Raw genomic sequence first — 26,882 nt, 5'->3', positions numbered from 1 at the left:
TTTACAATATAGCATCATTAACATCTTACAGCTTTTCTGACTAAATTTGAGATGGATCTGTTCAACCTGCTAAGCAGAGGTCATAAAAGTAAAGCACCTGCAACTTCCTGTTTCCAGTAGGTGGCGCTATGACTATGAGTCAATATTGACATGTAGATGTAATCAGGCCAGGACCCTTGTGAAGCATGAGATATTTGGGGCAGATTGGACGATGTACATTTGAGTTACAACAACTTCCTGTTTCATTGCGAATCATCGAAATTCACTGCATCTCTGCATCAAGGGTGTTCCATGATCCATGATACTGACCGAATTTGAAGTTGCTGAGGTCAAATCTCTAGGAGGAGTTTGTTAAAGTATGTGGGCTGGAAATGACAAAATCGGCGTCAAAATCGCAACTTCCTGTTAGACTTAGGGTGGCTCCAGGAGGCTTTTTGGTGCATCTGGACATGATACATGTGCCTACCACATTTCGTTCATCTACATCAAATTTAAAGGTGGGGGCTTTGACTTTTAAATTTTCTAGGGGGTGCCCTTGAGCCATTTTGACACACCCATGTACAAGACCCATAAAATATAAAATTTTTCACTACTTCGGACGCATGTGCAAAGTTTCATAAGATTTCGAGCATATTTAGGCCCTCAAAAATGCAATTCTTAAAAAATAATAATTCCTTCAAATACAATAGGGCCTGAGCACCGAATTAAGTAATGACAAAATTAATTAAAAGGTTTGAGATTGTGGATTTAAAATGACCAAGTGTTACCAATTAATTTATTTTTAAAGTGCTTTGTAGTGTGTTCCAGGTGGATGATGCAAAGAAGCCAAAAGCAGTTCTTCCAAGCTGTGTATGAACATGAGGGACATGGAGCGTAAGCCAGTCATTAGTCCTAGTGTAATATGGTCCAGTGGACCAAACTAGCATGGAAGTAATGTAAGAAGGCAGCTTTCCAATAACGGCCTTGTAAATAAACAAATGCATGTGCAAATCCCACCTCTCAGAGAGAGAGAGGACCACCACAGTACAGAATGCAATGATGAATGTAATAAGCATCACCAGTAAGGAACATGAGTGCAGAATGGTAGGCAGCATCAAGGGGCTTTAAAGTCCCAGCCGAAGCACGCCTGTACAAGATGTCACCATAGCCTAAAACTGTTAGAAAAAAGTTGCCTCAGCAAGGGTTTTTGTACAATGTAATAACAGGAAGCAGGACTTCTAAATCAGCAAAACAGTACTGGGGAGATTCTACAGCAGACCGTACAGTATCTGCAGTGCAATACAAAATACTTTCATCAACATTAAGATGAATATTACATCCAGTTACAGCAGAAACAATATAATTTCTCTATATAAGTCAAGGAATCTCTGTCTGTCTGTATATATGTCTTTGTTTTTGTCCTTCGCATATTTAGAGATCCGTTCATCCAATCTACTTCACACTTGGTGGGTGTATTGTTGGGGACAAAAGGGAGCGCAATTTTGATGGATCTGAAAATGAATTTGGAATTAAAAGCAAATAATAATAAGCTTTAGCCTTCCTTATTGCACCTGAAAGTAAGCCAGTGACCAGACTCACCAGTATGCCTGGCAAGAGCCCAGGCTTTTTGTCTCTCTTTCAGCAAGGACGAGATTTCAGCTGAGAACCAGGGACTTGACCTATTCTACACCCTTTGTTTTTTAAAGGGTGCATGCTCATCTACCACAGAGTTAAAAGCCTTACAAAAGTGGTCAAGCGCTAAGTCAACATCAGGGATTTTAACAGTATCATGAATGTCACTTTCATAAAGATCAGACAGGAAGACTTGCTGAACAAAATATTCAAAATTTTAAGTACTCCCAATTGAGTAATTTTGTTATTTCTATTTGTTAAAATTAAGTCAATTAAAGTCGACTTAGAGAAGTCATTTAAGTTTGGCCTGGTAGGATAAGTAATTAGCTGTGAGAGATTAATTTCACAGATTTCTTTTAGATAATCAGAGGCAGAGCTCAGCCAGTTTAAATTAAAATCACCTAAAATGATCATCTCTGAATTTATGTATGGAGCTAAAAGACCAGCTACATCATCAATAGCTTAGGAGGAAGCAGAAGGTGTGTACACTGCAACCATAGTAATTGAATTATTATGTGCAATATTTACTTTCAGAGCCAAAAACTCAAAATATTAGTTAACTGTGACTGCATTAAGAACAGTGCAGGTAAAAGAAGCTCTTGCATAAATGGCCACACCACCTCCCCTTGAGTTTCTGTCCTTTCTAAAAAAAAAAGATTATAATCATCCAAAGCAACCTCAGATTCACTCACAGAATATTTGAACCATGTTTCAGATAAAATGATAACATCTGGATTGGTTCGAGTTACCAGGATTTTCAACTGGTCCAATTTTTCATGTTGAATAATGCTCTGCAAATTTAAGTGAATGAAGCCTAAACCTTTTCTATTCTTAAAGCCTAAAGGACAAAGAAAAGGGTGTGAAGCAGAATCAGACACTGGGGTATTTGTAGATGGCGGAGGTGACACTGCGGGAACAGCAGGGATTGAAGAAGTGGTTTTAACTATGATGAGATTGTGTCTGTGAGTAGATTTTGGTTTTGCACATTGCCTTTCAGTAATCCTAACAGGAATGAATGAATTAGTGAGGGAAACAAAACCAGCACCAGCAGGACCCGCATTGTCTGGGGCAGGACTATGAAATACACAGCCAGGATGCTGAGCAGGGTCTTGCTGGGGAAACCATCAGTTAAGACTGAAAGCAATAAAGTTAATAAAATTGCAAATCAATTGTCCTGTTCCTTTCTGTTAGGACGCAGCCCATCATATTTGAACAGGTCCCAGTGTAGACTAAAATGACGACATTCAGAGCTCTTGGTCATAGTGGGAGTGGGACCAGACAGGACACACCACCTCCTCAGGCTTTCAACTGTGGAGACTAGAGAGTCAGGTTAGTAGTACAGTTTAATGGATTGCCTGGACATGATGTCATTTGTGCCAGTGTGTGCTATCACTGTGTAGACAGAGGGATGGATGTCAAGAAAAGCTGGGATTAGCTCAATAAAATCAGTTGTCTTGCCTCCTGTGGGACAGTATGTGATAGCACCAGGAAGCTTTACGAATTTGATGATAGTCTCCAAATATTAAAATCTCAGGTTGCTCAGTCTCAGCGTTGTCTTTGTAAGTTGAAAGCTTTGATCTGAGATTATGGCCGATCGTTTACAAGCTGGTTGAGTGATTGATTACTTGATCTGACACTTGCATGGGGGGAGGCACTGGGATAGTAACAGGTGGCGGTGATGAAGGAGAGGAGGTCACTGGAGCTGACACCTAGTGGAGCAGTTTGTCAGGCTCCGACTGCAGGAGTGACAAACAGGGATGTTTGAACCCAGGGGCCCAGTGAAGGGGACCCATAAATGGGGTGAAACTAGCGGGTGTGGAGCACTTTCTGATGGCAGGCCAGACACGGTCCACTCCACAAGCAGGAGGTGTAATAGGGGAGAGGACAGGCCCCGGCAGAAGCTCAGCCAGAGGTTAGAGAGTGGGATTTCATCACTGGTACCGAGCGGGTAATGGGGGAGAGAGAGCCATCTGTGACCCTTAACTACAGACGCCCAGGAGGGGGGACAAGGTGAAGTCAACATGGGTAGCCACTGGGCCATTGGCTACCTGCAGACTCGAGACTTGTTAGCTCCGACCAGGCCCACTGCAGATGTATCAGCTCTGGTAGGTTTTTAGCCTAAGTTGGCTTTCTCTGGGGATAACGTCCGTGTAAAATTTGCCGTCCAAGACTCTGTTGGAAAGTCTATTAATGATACGAGCCCCAAAACAGGGCCCACTGCTGGTGTAATTTCACTCCCTCACAGATGTATGGTTTTACTCAGCCAGCACCCAGTTAAAAAAGATAGTTAAAAGCAACCAAGATCTAAGTATAACGTAAAAATGTGGCTTAAGCGGCAGTGATTCTGACAGGCAACCACAACTCCGACACATGTGCCTTATGGATGACTTTGGCAGATATATGATGGTGGGAGAAATAGAATATCTGATCAGTAAAGATTTGTTAAAATCCAAAATCCAGTTTCTTAGTGCAACAGGCCATGCTCTAGTTTCCACATAATGAGGAAACTAGTGAGCCATGCCGAGCAGATATTCATGATGCCAAATGACCTGACAAGTCATGTAACATTTTGGATTCGATACCATACTATAGATGGAAAAACACGAGTAAGGTTAGACTGTTTACTTGCAGTAACATTACCAAGACAACTCCTCTGAGGTCACCTGTTAGTGGCCTGATAATCAGACTGAATTGCCATTTCATTTCACTTTCAAATTGCTGACCAAATCACATGTGATTCAAAAGAGGCAGTAGAGTCCTTGAAAACTGGCTAAGCACATTGTCTTTAAATAAATTGCAATGGTAATGTATGTGTTAGTTTTAATTTGTTTGAACTTGATTTTTTTTTTTTTGGCACGTTTTAAGTGCCCTGATGCTTCCCTGGATCCTAAATATTCCATCTGGCTAAACTACAGGGAACTCAGGGATGGTCCAGTCCTCAGACACCAAGGATGTTTTCAAACCTGCCTTTTTCCGTCCGGTTGCACCAGACTCTGGTTGTTTTTTTTCTCCTAGGTACGATCCATTTGGGTGGATCTGAACACAGCAGTCCTATTTGAGTTTAGACCAAAGCAACCACAAAGAGACCCTTTAGAGTAAGTAATCTCAGTCTGGTCACAAACTAATTCTAAAGCAGTTAATTTGTGGTGGGAACATGACCTGACCTCGATCTGACCCGACTACAGGACGATCTCTAAACTGGCTACAGGATTCATTTAGCTCCAGTGTGCTTTGCATGCTGGGATGCGAATCAAAGAAATCAACACTTGCTAGCAGCTAGCCAGAGAATGAATCCAACCTGAGGTCCAACCTGGACTAGAAACTAACTATGTAGTGAACGTTCTCATGTGGCTTTTAGTGATGCATTTTGGTTTGCTTTAAATTCTTTTGTGTTAAAAGAAACTGAACCAAGAAGCAAATGCTAGTTTACCAACTCGTCCACTGTTTCAGACCAGAGCAAATCAACTATAGGTTTGAAAACGACCTTAGGCTCCACCTGCTTGTAGATATGCCCAGGTGCCCATGACCCAAACTCGTAGCTGGGGTCCAAATAGCACCACTTCCTCATGGTTAGTGTGAGAATGGCAGAAAATCAGGAAAAGAACCATTCTACATTACCAAGGATTACACTGCTGTCAATGAAAGTGACCCCTTCAGCGTGTGGACAAATATCAAAATAGTTGATTTTATTTATAATGTATTAAAGTTATAAACACATCAGGCAGTGGTTTTACACATCACCATACAGACATGGGAATCAATCAATCTTGTGGATAATCTCCCAAAGCTAAATACAGTACAGTGATAATCATTTCTCTAGCCACCCACCTGCCGTCTCGTTGCAGAAACAAATAAAAACTATCAGACAATCATTGGTTTTTCAACAAACCTAAGCTGACCAAACCATGGTTTGGATGTCATGTAATTACAACTTGCCCTGTATCAAGGTTTCGGTGTGATCATCAATAAAATGTCAGACTCAGCGATGTTTGAATCTCCTTTGCAGCTTGGCAAACTTGTTAGAACTAAAAGTTCACAACAGTTAAATTACTTCAAAATAGCCTTACACGTTATAGCTTCACCCTTCATATTGACAATTTCCTTCTACACATTTAGAAACCATGTTCATTCACCCACACCATGGTGTGGTGGAAATGTAGATTCTTTAACCCTTTGAAAGCAGAGGGGGGTTGTAGAATTAACATAGCTTTTCCTTCAACCATCAGATTGAAAATCCAACTGGGCTTTTCGGAAACATTAAAAGACATTTTAAAAAAATAGACCTTCTAAGACCAGCTCAAACAGAAGATCAACTATAAAGTCCTCAGTATGTTTCAAACTAAGTGCTTGTCAGATCATCTTAACTTTCCAGAACAGACAATCTGTCAATGAGGATCACTGTATGCAGTGAATGGCCAGGTGTGCAGAGCTGTGAAATGATTTGAACCTCGTCATAGAACTACTTCTGTCATGTTTCATTAGAACAGCTGAGTGAAAAACCTTGAATGCATTTTAGGACAGACTGAAAGTGTGCACTGTTATCCCCATTTGAACAATTCATCGCGTTGGGACACTTGGAACAGCTACAAGCATTTAGACATGGTTGGACAAGACAAACTAGTTCGTTTGCAGCAGACCGAGGCCATCATACTGTGAGAATCATCCTTCTGGTTTGATTTAGTGTTGTGTGCCGTCATCACACTGCTTTCAAGGCCATGTTCATAAACTTATATAAGGACAGCAGTGCTGGTAATTCAAGAAAAACTCCACCCTTGATCCTGTCACACTGTTATACATCTTGTTACTTCTCCTGTATGAAACATTATCAGGGTTATTGTGTCATAGTATAACTTACTGTTTTGGTGTTATGTACTTTAAGCTCTGTGGAAATACTGTTCTTGTGATGCTACAGAAGGCGTTGCCTTGATCCAGGACATGTCATTTGTGTCACTGTAGCAGCTCATGAAATTCATTATAGAGGGAATGTATGAAACAAACTCACCTGATGGTAGACAACCATCTTAGCAAACATGGTGCAGGATTTCATCTTCACTCACCAACCAGAGTTCAGTGCTACCAGATGATATATTACAGCAATACTATAGGTGGTAATCTTCTTTAAATAGCCTTCAGCACTCTTGTCAGAGAGTGAAAAAGACATCCTGTGCCATATTTGATTTTATGTGGCTTGTACTGATTTGACATGAGACCTTTCTTGGTTTGACTAAATCATGTTTTTGGTTAATTCGCACCTGCCTGATGTCATTTTTCATTTTTTCCACCTACTGGGTTTCTTATAATCTGGTATGTGAGCATTTTCAATATTCTTCCTGTGATAAATGCTTTGAGTTGCTCACGGACTGAAATATCCAAGTTCCAGCAGATAGCAAAGTACGACTGTGATACAGTTTGATGATCCTGGATCAGGACCACTATATTGGGGTGGGGATGGTGATGTTTCTTCTTGTTCTGCAATGCTTTCTCTCTGTATCATTGCTGAAGTCTTTCATCTTTAATGGTAACCATCAGGACTCTATCGTCATATAATGACTGTTCAGCACTGAATATGGCCTTTGTATACCACCTAAAACCTTGAAGAAGCTTTTAGTTTTCCTTTGCACGCAACTCTGCTTCTGATTAATTTTATAGATTTACACAGTAACATGATCTGAAGAGTTGGATCAATTTCAACTTCAGATTCTTTTTATGCCAAACACTGAAAAAAAGAATGCAGTGTGTAAAATCTTGGTTCATCTTTTTTTAACATTTAGCAGTGTTTTTCTCCCAAGTTCCACACATGATCACTCTGCTGCTGTTTGGCCTCCAGTGCATTATCACTGACATTGAAACATGACGCTTCCTGTTGACGATTCTAATTCTTTCCTGCTACCATCATTTACAGCTGCTGAAAATGTCTGGATGTGATGTTAACTCTACATTTGGCCAGTTATTCACAGGAGTAAAAAACACACCAAACAAAATGGGCCCATAAAGCAAGGCACATTGCCAATAGCTGTTTTTAAACAGTATTTAGGGGTGGAATTTTCCTTTCATAAAAGTTTGAACCCTTTGTGAAGTCCGTGTGGCTGTTGAACTAGCTGATCCTGAATGAGCACCCGATTTTAGAAACTTCCTGACAAACAGGCCTGGTTCAACACTCCTTGATCTCCTAGCTCCACTGATGTGCAGCCCCATCTGTGCTGCTCTAATTCCTTCATGAACCTTTTCGATAATATTCTTTGGTCTGAGAGGGTGTTCCTCTGTGTAAGGCTCTCTCCCCTCTTCAACACCATTCACATTGTACAGTCTGGATCGTTTCTCAGCTCCAGCTGATGTCGTACTTGATTGAGCCCTCTGGTGGAGCCAAGAACACTCTTCGACCCCGGTACAAGAAACTGACTACTCCCCTGTAACCTGTACGAGGGACTCCAGATTTCAAGTCATCCATCACCCCAAGATTTCGAGCAAAGACTTTAAAACTGTCCCGGCTGGAGTACTGCACCCGGTACGGACCGGCTCCTCTTAAACTCCCCCCCTGTTGTAGGTCCTCAATCTTCACCAGTGGGGCGCTGTAAACCTCTTTGATAAACCTTTCATCATACTTCTCTTTTAGCAGATAAGATAAATCCTGTTTGGTAAAAGGCACAAATTCAGTGTTTAGCTTAATATAGCGAAGGTACTGGTCAAAGAATTGACCTAAACTGACGCCTTTTCGGCCAAAGGTAATAGTCCGGGAGATTTCAGGCCGGATGCAGGAGCGGTCCTTGCGCTGTTCTGGTTGACGCATCCAGTCGTCCCAGAACGCAGAGGGCCATTTGGGTTCCAGTTCATCCCACATCTCCTTCAGCAGCATCCAGCCCAGACCAGGGAAGAAGTCTGTCCTGTAGAGCAGTTCAGCTTTGGATGGATCCACCAAGGCATCTCTGCCGTTATCGTTCCAGGCCGAAACACACCACAAGGTTGGGTCAGAGCGCAGGATTGGGTACAGGGCTCGAAAATACTCAAAGAAGTCTGGTGCCACCTAAACAAGGAAGAGGGAGAGAGTATAAACAGAGCAGAAGAATTGATGAGAGGTAATTTCACAATAGTCAGTCCAATAATGGCTGCTATCTCAGAACTTTTTCACACAAAACCAAAACTCACTGCGTAGCTGGACACCATTATGGGTAAGGCTTGAATTATGCTTCTCTTGGCTGCACATAGGTGAATGTCTATGTGGGTTGCGTGATGGTTTATTTTATACTTGTATTTAATGCGTTTACTTTTGTTTTTGTCTACGCTTATGACCCACCTCCCAGCAGGAACACAGAATGAACCAATCAGCCAGCCTGATGTGTTGGTGTGCACGTTGGCTACTCTGCAACCTACAGTTACCAATTTTACCTTGAGAGAACGGTCCTCTGACCTCATGATAATATACAGTCACTCATTCTTGAAAATTGGGACAAAACCTTATTGGGGGGGATTTTGATTATTGCTCTTCAATTATGCTGGGAAAACATATTTTAAAAGATCAAAGTCTTGGCTATTAAACCTTGTAACAGGCCAACCTCCAAGTGATTTTATTTTTTCTTTAATAGTATTTTTTGTAGCTGAAGATTTGGATTTTGTCAACTCCGTCAGGCACACAAAAAGTCATAGTATCACAATATAAAACATGAATGAAATGTTTAATGATTTTTGTTGTATTTAATACAAGATTCTTTAATTAGCTGTATAATCAAAAAGTTTGATATCTTTTTATTCAAGACATAAATACCATTATAATGTTTCCCTCTTAAAATTTCTGTTGATAATGTAATTTGTCTTTGTGATAAACTACATATATCATTTATAAAACAAAGAACACACATAAGCTGTACCATAGAAACTTTTTATTGACATAAATTCATTTTATAAATCATTATGAATATAAACAAAAAAATCTGTAAATTTGTGAATGATTTCTCTTAAGCACCTTTTCTTATGTCTTTTCCTGGCCCTCTCTCCTGCAAGGGACTGTCTGCTAACACCTGGTTCATCAAGGCCCTCATCTAATGGACTACCTGGTGGTGTGTCTGCTATCTGCAGAGTGTCTCCTTCTTGTTTTATTATCCCCTCTGCAAGCCTTTTTCTCCATTTTTCTCTTTCCCTTTGTAGTTCTTCTGTCTTTTTGTCAGACTGATTATTTATCTTCTCCCTTCTCTTTCTCTGATACTCTCTACTTTCTGGCCCTCTTCACCTCCAAAGACAGGCTTTGTTTAGCCATTTGTACATGAAACATTTTTGAGTAAATAGCCTTCTCAGTCATTGATATGCATCAAATAAAAAATAGTAATGGTATTTAAATAACTTAATGGAAAATAAAGTAGTAATTTCAAACACATTATTCAATTATTAAAGAGAATCGACTTATGTCACCTCTGTCAGCATAGATCATCAGATGAAATATCTGACAGAGTTGACATCTATCTGACGGAGTTGACAAAAATGTTATATTTTTTCAATTCACAGCACAGCCGTACTGAGTAGCCATTTTATTTTTCAAAGTTGCTGAGAGTTCTCTTAATGCTAATGAAAATACACATTTTTAACCCATAATTCTTATTTAGTTTTGTTTTAGAAGGGCAACGGAGTTGACCTACTATGGTTGAGACACACCTGATAGCAACATTATTTAATTAATTTATCAAAAAATTAGACAGCTTACCAGTGCTTGAGCAGCTTTCTCGCCTTTTTTGAAACCAGAAAGTGAGACAGGGGTCCTTAAAATATAACTAACCCTTTTTATGCCTGATTAAATTATGTTTTTGTAGAAATCTGAGTTGACAAAAATCTGGGACACGATTTTAAATGGCATTTTCATTAAAAATATATTTTAAAACAAAGATAATTATATTAGTAAATTTTTACACCTATGTTATCAGTAGGTATTGTTAGTTTTAGATTTTGAATGCTTAAAAACATGAAGACACGTTTGGTCCTGCAGCTTGTTGAATGAGCCACCAAACAAACATTCACCAGGGAAAAGTGCACCACTAACCTCAGTTAGCTGCTAGATAGCTGATTAGCTGCTCAGCTGCAGCAAATTAAACAGTGTGTAAACATACCCGCAGATGTCACTACGGAACCGTTAGATGCTGGATTGGTTGTTGTTCTTCAAAATCCCTGTTAGCAACATGCTGTCTGTCCGTGACTTGTACTTACAGCATTTTGTTTACTTGGTCTCCAATGAGACATTAAATTTTACAGTTAATTCAAATGCGTGCCGAACTGTGGGGGGTGATCCGTACAGATCACAGACCAACTACGTTCCGTTACACTACTATGTACCTGTAGCCACACCCAAGAGTGATGTCACACAGTCCTGGAGTACACCTGTACATCACTGCAGCAAAGTTAGAAAGTAAAACCACTGGAGATCAGTGAAAACAAGATTTTCAGGGAGTGTCAAGTTATTCTTTAAGTAGCTCTTGGATGTTGACTAAATTTTGAGTCAAGTCAATTTTATTTATATAGCCCAAAATTACAAATTTGCATCAAAGAACTTTACAGTCTGTGCAACATACAGCATCCTATATCTGTATAGACCTTTCTTGCGGTAAAAAACCTACAAAACTAACCTTTTAAAATAAAGTTTTAAGGGCTGACCATTTAATCACAATATCAGTGCTTTAAGTCTGGAGGACTCTGCATGCCATCCCCCCTCTCTCACCTTTCATTTCCTGTCAGCTCTCTGTTGCTCCTATCTAATAAAGGCAAAAATGTCCCAAAAATACAAAGAGATAAAATTTGTTCATTTGAACAATACTTGGCTGCAAAATGTAAGCCTTATGTTTCCACCGATGGGTAGCAGGGTATAAGAGGTTAAATGAACTTTAACTCAGCAAAACCAAACTAGGGGAACTAGTCCCTCAGTTGTCAGTGATAAAAAAGAGGAAATCAGTGGAGAACAGTTACATGTCAGCAAACCCAGATCTCCCCCTCTCACTGGTAACATAATTGTGGACTTACAGGGCACAGTTTCTCCCTCAAACTGCTCGTTGAAGTCAAAGTTACTCTGAATTTCCTTCAACTTTTTTCCTGCTGCTGTGGCACTTTTTAAGCAGCCAAACATTTTGTTATCCTTTTCTAACAGCTGGGAGGAGGGGTTTCACAGATTCACCAACAGGTTTTTTGTGCCATCACAGATAGTCCAATAATCAGTTCAATGTGCCGGTCTCAACATGCAACTGGGGTTACAGCTGTCCATTCACGATATCTTTCCCAAGTATTGGTCACAGTTTCTGCTGTGATCAATACATGCATCATCCTGTATGATGTACTAAAATATGATGTACATACTATACAATGGCTTTGACTGGAAACCAATCTAGAGATGGGTACTGCGGAGTGCAAAGTTATCATAAACTCTGAATAAGCTGTGGCTGCACATTTTGAGAAAACAGTTTTTAGTTCAGTGATGAATATTTGAGACAAATGGTGAACCAGTGGGAGCAACTCATCATCATTAACCCAGATTTGAATGTAAACCACATATAATTACACTTTTACCATCAAAAGGCTATCTAACCTCTTCAAACCTTCCAGACCTACCAGTGGGATCATAATTACAAACACATGCTGTGTATACAAGCGCTGTTAAAACCTACAGTTTCACTTTGTTGTTTCTATTCTGCTGGAGCTACAAAAGTTATCGAATATGGCTGAATTCTGTGGAAATGTGCACTAATTAATGCACATGACATCTATAACATTTCCATTTGTTGGAATGGTGCAGCCATAACAACCATTGCATCTTTTTAGAATGTTTCACTCAATGTAGAGCATCACACAGCTGCAATGAACAGTGTGGTGGAACAAAGACAGTGAATAAACAATATATATGGATAGTGTCAGTATGTGGACGCAACTCTAAACTAACCCCAACCCTACTTGAAGGGGAACTTAAGAGCAAAGCTGAATTTACTCTTGAGAGTTGGTTTGACAAAGACCTGTTGGCTGGTGAGTGGCATTTGGCCAGTCTTAGCTATTTCGCTAGATTTGCCTTTCATGTCTGTGTGTTCAGTACAGAGCTGGAGTCAGGACGTGGTTAGCCTAGCTTAGCATACTGGACTAAGCTAAAATACTGAAGACGGGAAGCAGGGGGGAACAGCTAGCCTAGCTCTGTCCAAAGTTCAAAAATACACCTACCAATTTTGGGTAGCTGACAACAAAGCCTAACTTTACTTTTAACCTTAGCAAATGAAGAGAAATGTTGTCCCCTCATCCTAAATCAATACTACAGCCCTTCCTTGTTTTAATGAATGAAGTGGTACACAAGCTGAAGCAGCTGCATTGTCTGTGTTTGACCAATCAGCAACAGTCAACCCTTCAGACCCGAAGTTCCTATACTTTTAGAAAGTACTACACACCCAGCAGGGACTTTTGGGGGGTAAAATAATCTCCCTGGAACTTATTTGGACCTTGGTTCCTCTGGTGGAAAGACAGGTGGAGGAAGTGAGTTCTTCAAAAGGTTCTTAGTCCCTGGTGGAAGTTTCTGCGGTGGAAACATGGCTTAAGCTAATGTGAACTAGCAGCACTAACGTGAATGGGAGGTGTGGCTTTGGGTTTCAGGTTGCAGAATCATTGCCAATATCATCAGTAGCTCTCTCTGCCAAAGACTGATTCCCAGGATGTGATGAGGTGAGTGATCCTCTCCTGCAACTAGCAGTGTTTATCAACACCACACTAAAAGTCTATCTCACCTGGACTTGCATTACTGATTTGTCTTAAATTTGCCACTTTAAGTGAACTGACAACATACTCAAAACCTGGTTAGAATTAGTATTAAATAGGACAATAAATATATCTTTCATCATGATGTGCAAATTACAGTGTACATGAAATAAACCCAAGTTGTTGTACTACTACTTGTTACTACTACCTGTACTACATGTTACCTAAGTAGTAACTCAGCTCATCAAAATTACTTGGTTGTGGATGGCCATACCAAAGTAAATAGATACAATGCCTGCACATCCCAACATAGAAACCCACAGTAAAACAAGAACTAGCTATCTGAGCATCCTGACCAACTGGTCTGATGGTGTTTTGCCATTTGCAGGACTTAACGACCTGTAACCTGGAGCTTCCTATGGCATGAACCCTTGAGAACCTGTAGGGCAAAACTGGTCAGTTCTGCTTCACTTTTCTGTTGTATTTTGAAGATGGGAGGATTGGATGTACACTGAAAAGGCAACACACTTCAGACGTTATTTGTCCGAAATGTGCTCTTCATTGTTCTCCTCGCTGATGTACACAGAATGGCGAAATGGTGGTTACTGCTATGTTGTTGTGTTTGTTGTAGTCGAGCCCCGCGAATACCCCCCTTCCCTCCCCTCCGGGTTCCAATGTTTCCTATGCATCTCCACTGTCTAACTACCCAATAAAGCAAAATGACACAATAAGCCAGCTCTCAGGGATGATAATGCCTACTGTAATGCGTGGATGCTATGAGAATTAAGCAGAGGAGAGCACTCACCTCCAGGTCATCCTCCACTATGACCACAGTGGACTGGGAGAACGTGTTGAACACTTGGTTGAGTGCCCAGCGGTAATGTCGGGCAATTTTGTAGTAGCCCTGGAATTTCCTGTGCTCTGGCCGGACTCTGATGTCCGACAAGTCTGGTTGGCTTATGTGTGTCACTTGATGGCCATAGGAGTCAATCACACGAGCTGTCTCAGCGTGCCCACAGTCCTGGCTGACTATGATTGGATAGAGTTCCGGAGAAGGACGGTACTGTATAAGTTTGTCAAGGCTCCGTTTTACCGTCACTCTGTCACAGGCAATAACTAGAATAGGAATGACGACTTCTGGGTTTGCAACAGAAGTCACCAATTTATTGTTGTCAACAATTTCCTTCTTTATTTCATTGACCTGGTGCTGTTCTAATTTAATGTTGGGAGCTACTGTAGGAACAGGCTTATGTTCTGTATGTTTTTCTTCAGTTTGGTCCCTGTCATGCACATTGTCTTTTAGAGGAAGTGGAGGCTTCGGTGGCTGGTGGACAGCCTCTACTTTGACTTCTTTTGTATCTTCTGTTTCTCTTTTCCCAACATCTTTCTGCCGAGCCCACACTGCCCTGTGACTTTCAATCTGCTTCAGCAGCTTTTTCTGGGTCTCAAGCTGAATTTCAACCTCCTCTGCCAGCCGGATCACCTCCCCAGCCAGGTTGACCGGGCTCCCTTTCCCTCTGCCCACGCCCCACTCCTCCTTTCCTCCTGGTTCAGCTCCACCGCCTTCCCCAAGGCGGCCTATTGGAGGCCGACCCCAAAGATAAAGTAGAAGCAAAGCATTCCAGGCGACAAACAGGAAAGCACCGCATAGTATAAGAGAACCTTTCTTTCGAACCATGGCCCAATGACACTAGGAAGGGATGGGGTTGTGGAAAAGGGAACAAGTGATGGAACCAGAGTGAGAATTCTACAGACCAAGGTTGCAATCTCAGATGGACAGGAAGTTGATATCCGATCACATTATTTAGAATTCTAGAGTCATCCTGCCTTTTGGTCAGGAGGGTGTCAGGAGGAAGAGGACTGGCCAATTTAAAATCAATTCACATGATCTTGCTGTGGAATGCATCAACTCCATGAAATCCCATAGAGATGGGGCAATGAGCTGAGAGAGGACTCGCAGAAGTTCAGCAAGGGGTCGCAGAAGTGCAGATGAAAGAGAAAAAAAAAAGGGGGGGAAAGAGGGGTCACTTTGGGTTGAGGGAATGTGACTCCTTGGATGTTATCCTTCAGCCATCATCCTGAAAACAGAGCAGGAAAAACAAATAAATCAGCAGAATGAATGCAGCTCATCTGGACATTAAAATGATTAAGCAGAAACAAAAGCCCTTTTCAGACATGTGCTGTACAAACCTTAACTACAAATGTGAATAAAAGCAGTCACATTTCTAGTAAAAGCACCAACAAGATTATGACCTTCTGACATATGATGTGTATGTTTACAGCATACAATTTGTTCAACAGAGACAAGGAAGTGCCGCTTTAGATACTGTGCCATTTTCACAGAGATGCTTTTGAAGCAACAGATGTGCCTTTGAAGACACTTTAGTAAAAGTGGCAGGATGATAATCTAGACTAGTTGACTCAAATTTGAAAAAAAATAGGCAAAAAGTACACATTCAGACAAAGAAACAAATGGGAATCTGAATGCTGAACTCTGCAATCATTTATTTCAACATATAAAGATCAACATTTTCATTTCCGATGAGGGCAGTTTGGCAAAAATGTTGATCTATATGAGTTGAAATAAATTACTTAAATGTTTCTGGACCAGTTGATTGACAAGAAATAAATCAACTAGAATTTTGATGATCCATTAACTGTTAACAATACTTAACAAGCAAAATTGTAAAATAACACAAACATTCTCTGGTTCCAGTTTCTCAGACGACAGGTTTTACAGCTTCTCTCATATTTATATCATAAAAAGCTGAATATCTTTGTGTTTTGGTCTGCTGGTTGAGAAAAATGAGACATATGAAGATGTCAACTTGCGCTCTGGGAAACTGTAATGGTTATTTTTCACAATTTTATAGATGAAATGATTAATCATCTACACAGAAAAACAGCTGAAAGATAAACTGGTGATGAAAATAATTAACATTTACAGTCCTAAATTCTGATCACAAAATTAGATGATTGCTCTCGCTTCTCTTTTGTAAGTAATATTTATTTTAACTGTATTTTGTAATGTGTGCTTTCCTTCCCATGGATTGAAGATGTAAAGTAGCTACATGTAGATCTGGCCTTTCCACTAGGCCCTGGTTCGCAACATGAGAAGTGTTTTAATGCGTTAATCGTTCATTACAGTTCAATGTTTGTTGGGGTGTGTGATATGACAATATTAGATCATGAACAATTAAAATGTCTCCACAATCTGCCTTTACAGAGAGATCGTTAGTATTGTGCTACAGTGACCACTGTGTTAGTTCAGTATTGTGACGGAGCACAGTCTGCTAGCAGGAGGCTAACAGCACCGACATGACAAGCACCTCGTACCACGTCTCCGATCTGTTGAAGAAAATGACCTCTGGTGACAAGGATCTCAGGTAAGAACGAGCTCATATCAGAGCAAACTATCTGTACTGTTCACATCAGGAGCCCAAACTGTTTGTTTTTGACAGTAAATGCTGAGCATCATCACGTCTCCAGCTCTCCAATTAGCTCACAGATTTGATGCTTGGTAACTTGTTTGTGATATCTACAGCAGTTTCAATGTCCTGCTAGGAGGCTCACCTGCTGCACATCATATTAAACTGACAGCTGGGCTGCAGGTAAATGCCATTTAGTGGTCAGCTCACCTGCTAACTGGTAGAACTAAGCTAGTGTGATGTTAGCGCTTTTTTTTTTTTTTTTTTTTTTTTTAAAAGGTGGACTTCATGCTGGTTATCCGAAGCGACACACTAATGCTTCTACACAACAACTGTTTGCTTTTCAGCTGTGAAATTAGTTAAGTTGTACTGTTTGGTTTCCCACTGCAATATCCATTATAAACAAGGCCAAATAGACTGTCCATACTTTTTAATGCAGCTTTGCACACAGTGTATAGGATCTTTACTAAAAGTGTATGTGCGCACAAAAGCCAAAAATGGCATGCGGTAAAAAATAATCGAATTTATAAAACTGTGTGTATGCACGAATGCACGTATATTTCCCTTTATAAATCACCTGGAAATATGCACACGTGGGTCAGCCTAATATCACGCCCTCTACACGCCCACATTCAACCATAAATGGTCGATGCAAAAGTATTCATGAATATTGATGTTCATGTGTTTCTTTCGCCGCACCAATCAGTCTCTCTGTCTTGAGGCACCTGACCAATCAGAGTGAAGAGTCAGCGTTGCTCATCACCTGCACTCAGGCAGTTGTAGGTGAAGGAAAGCGACAGCCATGAACAGACTTTTACAGTTTTATTTCCCCTGTTTTTGGACTTCCTGAAGTTATGTGTGTAATCCAAAACAGCCAAATACAATGTCAATAAACATTCCTGTGGATCATACAGTCAAACATCTCTGCAGCAGGCCAGTTCCCAGTTCATCAGTTTTAAGTAGTTTTTACACCACACACTAAATATCTACAATACAATAAACACCGTATTCATTGATATTTACTCCAAAATCTAGCATACAGGTGTTTAATTTACACAGTGCATTATGATGGTGAAGATGTGGTAGTGAGGTGACTGGAGAAGACAAAGCCTGTGTGGCAGCCACCGCGGTGTCTCCAGTGACAGTCGTGTTCACTACAGTGATTTTACACACAAACTACTTGGAAACTAAAATCATATGTGGTGATATATGCACAGTATTAGAAGATATTAAAATCTATCAGTGCTCTGTTCTGCAATTATTTTGAAGTTACATTTGTCGAAGTCAAGTTATTTTATGTCATCTTGGATTTCTATAACTGATGATGATGATTTCATCGATAGTTGAGGTGATTGAGGAGGAAAGGATCAGTATATTTACACTTTCCTGCAGCTGCTGTGCTGCTCCACAACTGACCCTCTCCTCTGCGCTCCGAGTGAGGCAGATTTGAGTCGGCTTATATCTTTTCAAATTAAAAGGTGTTTATGGAATAGTCTACAAGCGCAAATACAGATATCACTGCTGGTTTGAATGTTTATGATAATGTGGATCTATAATTAACATTTGATATTAAGTGAAATAAAATGCGTGAGAGGAATCATTATACATTCTGGCTTCAATTCACAACCTCACCATCTGCGTCGCCAGTTTCCCGTTTTCTAAATGTTCGTACACGTGGGTCAGAGTTTGCGTACAGATGCGCGTGTTCTCCAGTCGAGTTTGTTTTTATAGATCACAACTGTTGGGAACTGTGGGAAGTGGCGTACACTTCTTTCAGGCCCCATTTTGTGCGTATACAACAGTTATAAATGAGACCCCTGCTCTTATTTATTTATTGAATTGTTTGTGTTTTGTAATTTTATGCATCTTTCATGGGTGTATGTTTTTATGGTATTTGTGAGCCTCTAACCTAAGACAAATTTCTATCATGTGATAGAGAAGTTTTTTTTTGAATCTGGAATACTGTTCAGTAACTTGCAAAATAGTCTTAAAAACCAACATGAAAAAGAATGGTGATAATTGTGGAATGTGATCTTGTCTGAAAAAAAATCATGATATTTTTGCCATGTCTAGTTTGTGTTTCACTATTATGTTGAAGGCCTTCAGTCCCGCTGTGATAAGGCATGTGTATGTGATGTCATCAGATCATCGGCTTAATCAATTGTGCATTATTAGGAGCTCAAAGCAACAAGTGACTAGGCACTGTCAAGTTGAGGTAAGAAGGGTAAAAGTGGTCTGTGGGAGATGATATACAGTACATACAGACCTGCTTCTTCAACATCCCCTTTAAAGTTTTCCACTGCCAAACATCTTCCACCCCTTATAAGGAGTGACAGCACTGGAGGCAAGTATCTCTGCCCTCTACCTCTGTATGAGAGTACTGCCATGACAAATACATGTAACAGGGTTCAACATTGATGTCTTTTTTTCACTTGCCTATTTGGGCAAGTGGGTCAGAAATCTACTTGCCCAAAGTCAATTTTTACTTGCTCCTATGCAAATTGTTCTATTAGCAGTTACCAAATAACAACAAAGACTAATTGTCATGTGAAATCTTTAAGTAAATGAAACAGAACGAGGACAAAGTATCATAGATGTCTTGCATATTTGAAAATGGCATGACCCATCCCCTATATTTCACTCAACACTAAGTTCTTTTAATCAGTCCAGTTTCTTTCAAATAATGGAAAAGACTCCCTAACCTGATGGCAGATACATTTTTAGACTAATTTCTTCCACTCCAGGCTTCCTGATTTCCCTCTTAAATGTTTTTCGTTCTTGAGAATATTTATGGCAGTGGAAAATAACATGCTCCACTGATTTCTCTATTTGACAGTGCTCACATAATACTGAGGGACGTTTGCTTCACGCCTTACACAGCGTTTTCCTGGCCCGAAATCAGGCAGAGGTAGTACCTCACTTTTAAAAACCATCTGTGCATGCGTGTGCATACCTTCTTCTGGCATCACATGGAGGTTATGTAGCCTAATTGAAATTGTGCTCCTTGAAATGTTTAAGCAGAGAGAAATTGCCTAAACAATTAAACATAACCTCCAAGTGATGTAGCCTACCACTAGTGCTGCATTTAGGCTTAATGGTTTATATTGTTACAACAAACAGGGATGATGTTGAAATGATCACCAAAAGATGTTCAGCTAATTTGAAAAGATGATGCTGATGTAAGCCTTGCTCTTGTAACTGAAAAAGCCTTACTATAGCCAAAACAACATCTGTTGGGTCTGGAGGTAATAAAACTGTTGTTCTCACTATATGTTTGAGATGACATTAAATGGTATGATGAATAACATAAGACAGACATGGGTAAATATATACATAGCTGCTGAAACAGTGGAAGGGTGCAAACATGAACCTATAGGTCTAAATAGTTGACAATATAGTGGCACTATAGCAGGCTGTCTGCCAGTGGAGTTGACCCCCACCTGGCTCAGGGATTTTTTGTTAAATGTATTTTAAGATGTTTTCTAAATTAAAATGTGTTATACAAGTAGCGTAGCCTCCTTTAAGGAATAGCTGGAGCGATCCACCTACCATCCGATAGCAGGCAGAGAGTGGGAGAGTTTCTGCCGAAAACAAGCAGCAAGACCGAGGGAGCCATGAGAGCAGCTACTCGCTAACAGCTAACGTTACATGTGTTTACAGCAGAGAGCAGGAGGGAGGACAGACGTCTCATTCCGCTACAGATTCATGGAGCAGACACTTTCAGTTTATAATTATAGCGTCCTTCTTCCAACTAATTATTGATAACATGCTTAGTATTTTACAAATTAGTTTTTTTATTTGATGAGCGTGGGCGCTGATATGTGAAAATGAACTAAATGGATTTTATTTCTATTAAAAAAAAAAAAAAAAAACAATTTTTTTTGTGATCTTGTCCCGTTATAACATTGCAATATTTATCCTTTTTTTCTAACATAAAAAAATTCAATGCCGCCCCTATAATGAAGATATTTTAAGACATGAATTACAAAAAATATATTTGAAGACATTTTAAGGATCTGTTTTTGATGGAGGTGGCTGCCTTGAAATTCTCAATGCAGGAACAACCCTGTCACACTACTAGCCTACTCAATTCTTGATTGGCCAACGGTGCGTGCCAATATTCTTGCATGCGTGCAAGCGGAGGGGACTACGCTGTGTGCCAGAGAACCAGAACATAATTTATGATACGACAACGACCGGAAACTTCAAAAAAAAAAAATTTAACCACTTGCCAATTGGGCAAGTGAGTTTCTAGATTTACCAGCCTGATGTGGCATTTTACTTGCCCCAAGCAATCAGGCAAGTCTTATTGTTGAACCATGTGTAATAACTTATCAAACTAAAAGATAAATAAATAAAACCAACACCATGGAGGAGATAACTTGACTAAATGTATATGTATATATTCTATTAATGGTCCTTTTAGGTTTAAGCAGGATCAACATGGAACCCATCACTTTATCACATAGATGGAAGCAGCACTGTTAGATGCCACATCAGTAGAGGAGATAAACGCTCACTAACCCCAACAATCGCTTTATCTGAGAAGTCCAGAGGGGCTGACAGGACGTCCTGCTCTACTCCATGTGATCTTCAGCCTTTTACTGAACAACTGATATGAACAAACATATCAAAGTTCATGGGAGCCTTCCTGCTACACACTTAACCTCCTCATACATTCTTACTGACAATTCCCGTAAGAGAACTGAGCTCTTTTTTTTTTTTTTTCTTAAAACACCACAGAAGTTGCGATTGCTTTTCACTCGTATGGTGAACTAAGTGCATAAGTCAAGCATTACCCAGCCCCACACATGATATGACAGAGTAACAGCATACTGGTCCCTCTGAAACCAAACCTTCATCTGAAAAGTAACTTAAAAAGTCAAGTCATGTAGTGGAGTAGAAAGTACAATATTTCCCTCTGAAATGAAGTACCTTAAAATTGTACAGTACAGTACTCGAGTAAATGTACTTAGTTCCTTTCCACCACAGCGTTTATATTAAGTATCAGCACATCTCGATGACATCTGATTTAACCCTGGTACCTAGCGTACATGCTGACTGGTTTCTACTGAGCCATGAAAATCAAAGGGGAAATCTCGACTTTAGTGTCATTTCACATTCAAGTCCCAGTTAAGCTGCAGAACAGGATGTGTTGGATGGGACTATTCTGTTGTAGAGGTACCACACACACACACACACACACACACACACACACACACACACACAGCTGAATCACTGTATTGGGGAAGAGGCAGAAATCTCAGAGCTAAATATCTGAAAATCAAAATGACCCTTTCAATTAGTCTGCTGTACAGTCAAAGTCCAATTTCCCATGAACAAACAAGCTCCTGTACAAACAGTGAAATGCTTACACTGAGCTCTCCAGTCAAATAAAACTACTACTGAGTGTCAACTGTGTGAATGTGATAGTAAAGGTAATCTGATGGAAGAAGGGAGTGAGTGGAGGATAAAGAAGGTCACATTAACTCCTCCACAGGAGCTCCTCAGCATTAGAAAAGCCTAAACCAATTAGTGCTGATAAATATAGGCACACAATAATCTTGTAAGGATGGATGTTTGACTAGAAGGAACAAACATTCTGATCAGTAATGGATCTCTGGCTGTGGTCTACTGCTCCAGGAGAAGAGAAACTCAGTTCTGTAACATGCGAGACCTGTTTATCTCATTATTACCATCACCCCCCCCTCAAACACACACCATCAGATGTTTGAAAAGGGCTTAAAGTACAGAGACTGGTCACATGTTTGAGGAGTGACAAAGGGTTATGGTTAGGGGGTCTGTTCAGGTTGTAGATCCACATCTACAGCAACTTGAGCAAACAACAGGATCGCCACTGGCAGCAGTTTATACTTCTTTAAGGATATTCAAAATGAAAATGAAAATCTTTAAGAAACTGGTTTCAAAGAAAAGTACAAGGTTTTCAGTAATATTTGTATCTGACATTTCAAAAATAAAATCACATTTTACAGGCCTTGTTCACCTGCAGAATATTAGCAACTGACCTTAAAATCTTCCTTTAAGTCTGGCTTTCTGTATGCTCCTTACACCAAACTTCATGTTGCAAACAGAAGTTATAAAAAAAAGTTAATATCCTGAAAAACAACATTGTTTCCCCACTTTTATTAGAAAAAAAGGACTAATATAAAATCATGTCAACGCAAGTTTTTTGCATTTTGATATGGTTACACCATCCTGACATATCTGACTTGAACATCAAAAACTCTTTTGAATGAATCAGGCAGCTAACTATTATTTTCATCACAATATTCCAAAAGCCCAAGTTGAAATATTTCAATGTATTGTTTGGTCCAACTGACAAGATATTCAGTTTATTATCATAGAAGAACCTGAAAATGATTCACATTTGAGGACCTGAAACCAGATCATTTTTAGCATTTTTGCTTGAAAAATTAATTACATTTTAAAAATGATTAATCTATTATCAAAATTGTTCCCAAATACTTTACTGTTGATTGATGCATTGACTAATTGTTTCAGCTCCAGACTCAGACAAGAAAAAAAGGAATGTCATGTCAATTCAACAAAAAGAGGAACATGAACATTTTATAGCAGTCATCTGATCTAAAGTGTTGTCTTCACATTGAAAACACACACATACAGCAACAATAGATCAATTAAACTAGTAGAAAAGTAAAAACATGGGGGAAAGGAAATGAGTCAGACACAGAGCACTTTGAATCCCTGAAGTGAGCGGAGACATGTCAGGAACATGAGAAACTAGGTCGTCTAAAGAGATTAAATCTAGAGCTAAGGAACAGTGTGTAAGGAAAAGTGTAAAACTAACCATACCTGACCTCGGGGTAGCCTACAGATCTGTCATGCCTCCCTTTCGATACTGCAGCAAGTTAAGCTTTGCAGACAAGAGGAGGCTGCCTGTGAGTAGGGAGGGAACTGTTGCTCTTCACACAAACTGTACCAGCTAAAGCTATTCTTCTTTAACCCCCTCCTCCCTCCGACAGACAACGTGGAGCTGACTGGTAGGACAGAGGAGCCTGCGGCACCAGTGTACCATCCAGCTAATGCTTCACATGACTACACAGGGGAAGGCAACTAGGACTTTCGGTTGGCTAACACTGAATACTATCTTCTTTCCACTGATTCAAATGTCCACGTTGCCAATAGCAGGTCAGCAGCGATGCAGCTGTGCAGTCTGCTGATATGAACCCCAGCTGTTGAGCTTCACATACTTCTTTCAAGCTAATAAACTCGCTGGCTAAGTTAGCACACAGGACATGGTGCAGGTTAAATGCAGCAGGGATGCAGCCAGTGTTCGGCCATGTCTGTCTTTATTTCTAAGCGTCACGGATATAAAGAATATCCAAACAGCAAGCTAACCCGTTGTGCTGACATGCCGTTAGCATGCTTGCTAACGCCGAGCAGCAGCAGTGGATGTTTTCTCATTCAGAAGCGCTCTGACGAGGACATGATGGAGCAGCTGGAGTCACTCACCTCTCACATGCCGTTCAGGGCGAGTCGGTTCCTCTTGAAACGGAACGAGGCTCACATTAAGCTGAAGCACGGAGCGGCCACTTGGCTAGCTAGCTAACGTTAGCTAGAGTTGTGTTTCCCTTAGTGTCACACTCCCAGCATATCCCAGTGTTTATGCACAGCGGCTCCGGTGCTGCCTGCACCTCCACCTCTGCGTCCCATTCTTACCCCGGCTCTGCTTTTTTTTACCCCGCTAGAGCAGCGGGCTGCTAAGTGATTTGTGTATGCACGGTGCCACTGTGCAGCAGTAGCCGTGTCCTCCGCCGTGGCTCCTTCTCACAGCTGGCTCCACAGGATGCCGCTACAGTCCTCTGATGTATGATGACCATCACACCAGAGTGCACTTCCGGATTATCGATTCGTTTAGAACCGATTTAAGCCGAGCCAAGCCGAATCCGACTCTTTCTATAATCATACTAACAGATATCTGATAAGGGATAGCCAGTAATTCATTTGGAACTACTTAACCTCACACTGCTGTACATCTCTCTGGTGATTTAATAATAACAATAATAAATAATATGACATTTAATTTGTACCGCACTTTTCATTCATAGTGAAACTCAAGGTGCTATAGTATTAATAACATAGAACACACAAATAAAGGAAATAATAAGAATGAAAGTTAAGATGAAAAAGCCCTCCTGATTGGAAAGGTTTTTAGGCCTTTTTAAAAGAGACGAGGGTCTGTGTTTTATGTCATATCTATAGTCTAGGAACCTGTGAGAGAGACAAAAATGTCCTGACTGTTAGTCCCTGTATGGATGAAGCTCCAAAAAACGATGGACCGACACTTCCCATCATGCAAAGCATTAGCATGTTTCATTACACCATCTCTTACTGTAAACACCTTTTAATCGCCATACCGCAAATTTGTAATGCAAACTTGTGTTTCCAATAGAATTTTTTTTTACAGGAGACATTTGGACTTGTCATAGTAAGAAAAGCACGTGTTACTAATAACAATAACGGATGTCTCTGTTCTATTAAAGTATTCACTGTCCGACAAGCATGTCCGATGTCCCTTAGCCGATGTGAGAGTGAGTCAGCGAGCACAACATCTGGGGCCAGATGCATAAACGCACAAAAACCACGCATACGCCATTTCCCGCACATAAACTGGTATTTACAAACACAATGTGCGGTGAGAATGTGCGCACCTAACGCATACTTTAGACCAGGCGTACACGTTTTTCCTAAGTGATGAGTCTGAGGGTTATGTGATGAGGTGCAGATGAAATGTAAGGTGAGAGACAGAATCTTTTAGTAAAACATAGTTTATTTAGGTTGATAACCAGCTACACTGATTTGGTGATTTTTTGTTGATTTGTTTTGTTTTGGTGTTTACACAGGTATTTGTAAAATGCCAGTCAAAGGCGCATTTATGAGGTCAACGTTAATTAAATACTTTTGTGTTTATTTGCTCATTCTTTTAATTTACACAGGAGTCAACATTTTATTTTGCTCTTATTCTTTTTATTTTATAGGCTACTTACTTGTGGCACACCTTGTAAAGTCGGCTTAGATATGAGCGCTGCAAACTAATCATTGATTACATTTCTGAGATTATGAGTGCCGACGATGGTTTACAGGTCCGTGTGATGAATTAATGATATGGATGGTATAAAGAGCCGCACGTGTAATGGTCGTGCGTAATGACAGCTATTATGGCTGTTTGAGAACCTCGCCGTTGCGACACAATGTGTGAAACCGCACTTCTTCTTTCCTGTTTGTGTCATTGACAGCTGTACAGACTGGTGGGCAGGTGGCGAATTTGATGTGTAAACAGCTGGTTCACCGTGTGTCTTCATCCATTTGTGTGTCTTCAGGCATATTAAAACTGCCTATAGTAGCTGAGATAACCTTGATGACATCACCAGGGTTGTTTTCTCACACGTTACAGATCTCCTGCATTTTATTGGGTTTCTCTTATAATGACAGTGTGATTTTGGAAACAAAGGCTACTGTACGGAGCCCCTTAAGTCCCGTAAGGTGCAACTTTTTATCTTATGCACATAAGGTAATTTACTATAAACTCCTATGCGTCTCTAACATACAGCCCGCCAACTTCAGATGCACACAGCCACCATTTTTGGGGGCTGTAAATAATAAATAATTGCTTGATAGTCACATTCACTGATTAGTCATTGGTTCTGCAGTTATAAATGATTACAATTTATTAATAAAGGGTTAAATGTTTCACACACATGAATTCATAGTAAATTATCTTGTGCGTACAAGATACTGTAGTAATTTGTTCACACAAGAAAATACTTTATCATGTGATAACAAGTTATCACTCGGTACTATTGCCTTATAAAACACCCCATATACAAAAATATGATGAGGACATTGAAATCCTGTACATTTTTTATGGAAAAATATAGAAACATTGCAGACTTTTGTACTTTCTGTAGTAAAAAAAACATTTGCATTTTTTTAAATCACTTTCATCAGTGAGCCTTATATTTTTACTTTAAATTACATCATTTTATTTTTCCAACACAAAAATAATTATTTTCAGTGCATTTACAGTTTCTATATTATGTTGGCTACATTTGATAGAATGTAACAATGTATGTAAAAAACAACAACAACAAAAAAAACTATAAA

At 40.0% G+C, this 26,882-nt stretch overlaps 1 protein-coding gene across 2 annotated transcripts; it reads right to left on the bottom strand.

The window, feature by feature from the left end:
* Positions 1 to 5,272: 5,272 nt before the first annotated feature.
* Positions 5,273 to 24,577, bottom strand: mgat1b (alpha-1,3-mannosyl-glycoprotein 2-beta-N-acetylglucosaminyltransferase b). Of its 2 annotated transcripts, none has more exons than XM_067611714.1 (3): positions 24,231 to 24,577; positions 14,114 to 15,386; positions 5,273 to 8,632 (listed from the first exon to the last, which is right to left on the bottom strand). In XM_067611714.1, the coding sequence occupies exons 2-3, from the start codon at positions 14,984 to 14,986 to the stop codon at positions 7,931 to 7,933; spliced, it is 1,575 nt and encodes a 524-aa protein (XP_067467815.1). In that variant the 5' UTR covers positions 14,987 to 15,386; positions 24,231 to 24,577; the 3' UTR covers positions 5,273 to 7,930. The 2 variants fall into 2 exon arrangements, with proteins under 2 accessions (XP_067467815.1, XP_067467816.1); XM_067611715.1 differs by lacking the exon at positions 24,231 to 24,577 and adding an exon at positions 23,571 to 23,814.
* Positions 24,578 to 26,882: the final 2,305 nt, after the last annotated feature.

This window comes from Thunnus thynnus, chromosome 15, assembly GCF_963924715.1.
Source record: "Thunnus thynnus chromosome 15, fThuThy2.1, whole genome shotgun sequence".
NCBI lineage: Eukaryota > Metazoa > Chordata > Actinopteri > Scombriformes > Scombridae > Thunnus > Thunnus thynnus.
The sequence above is the reverse complement of the archived record's forward strand: the minus strand, read 5'-3'. Positions and strand labels throughout refer to the sequence as shown.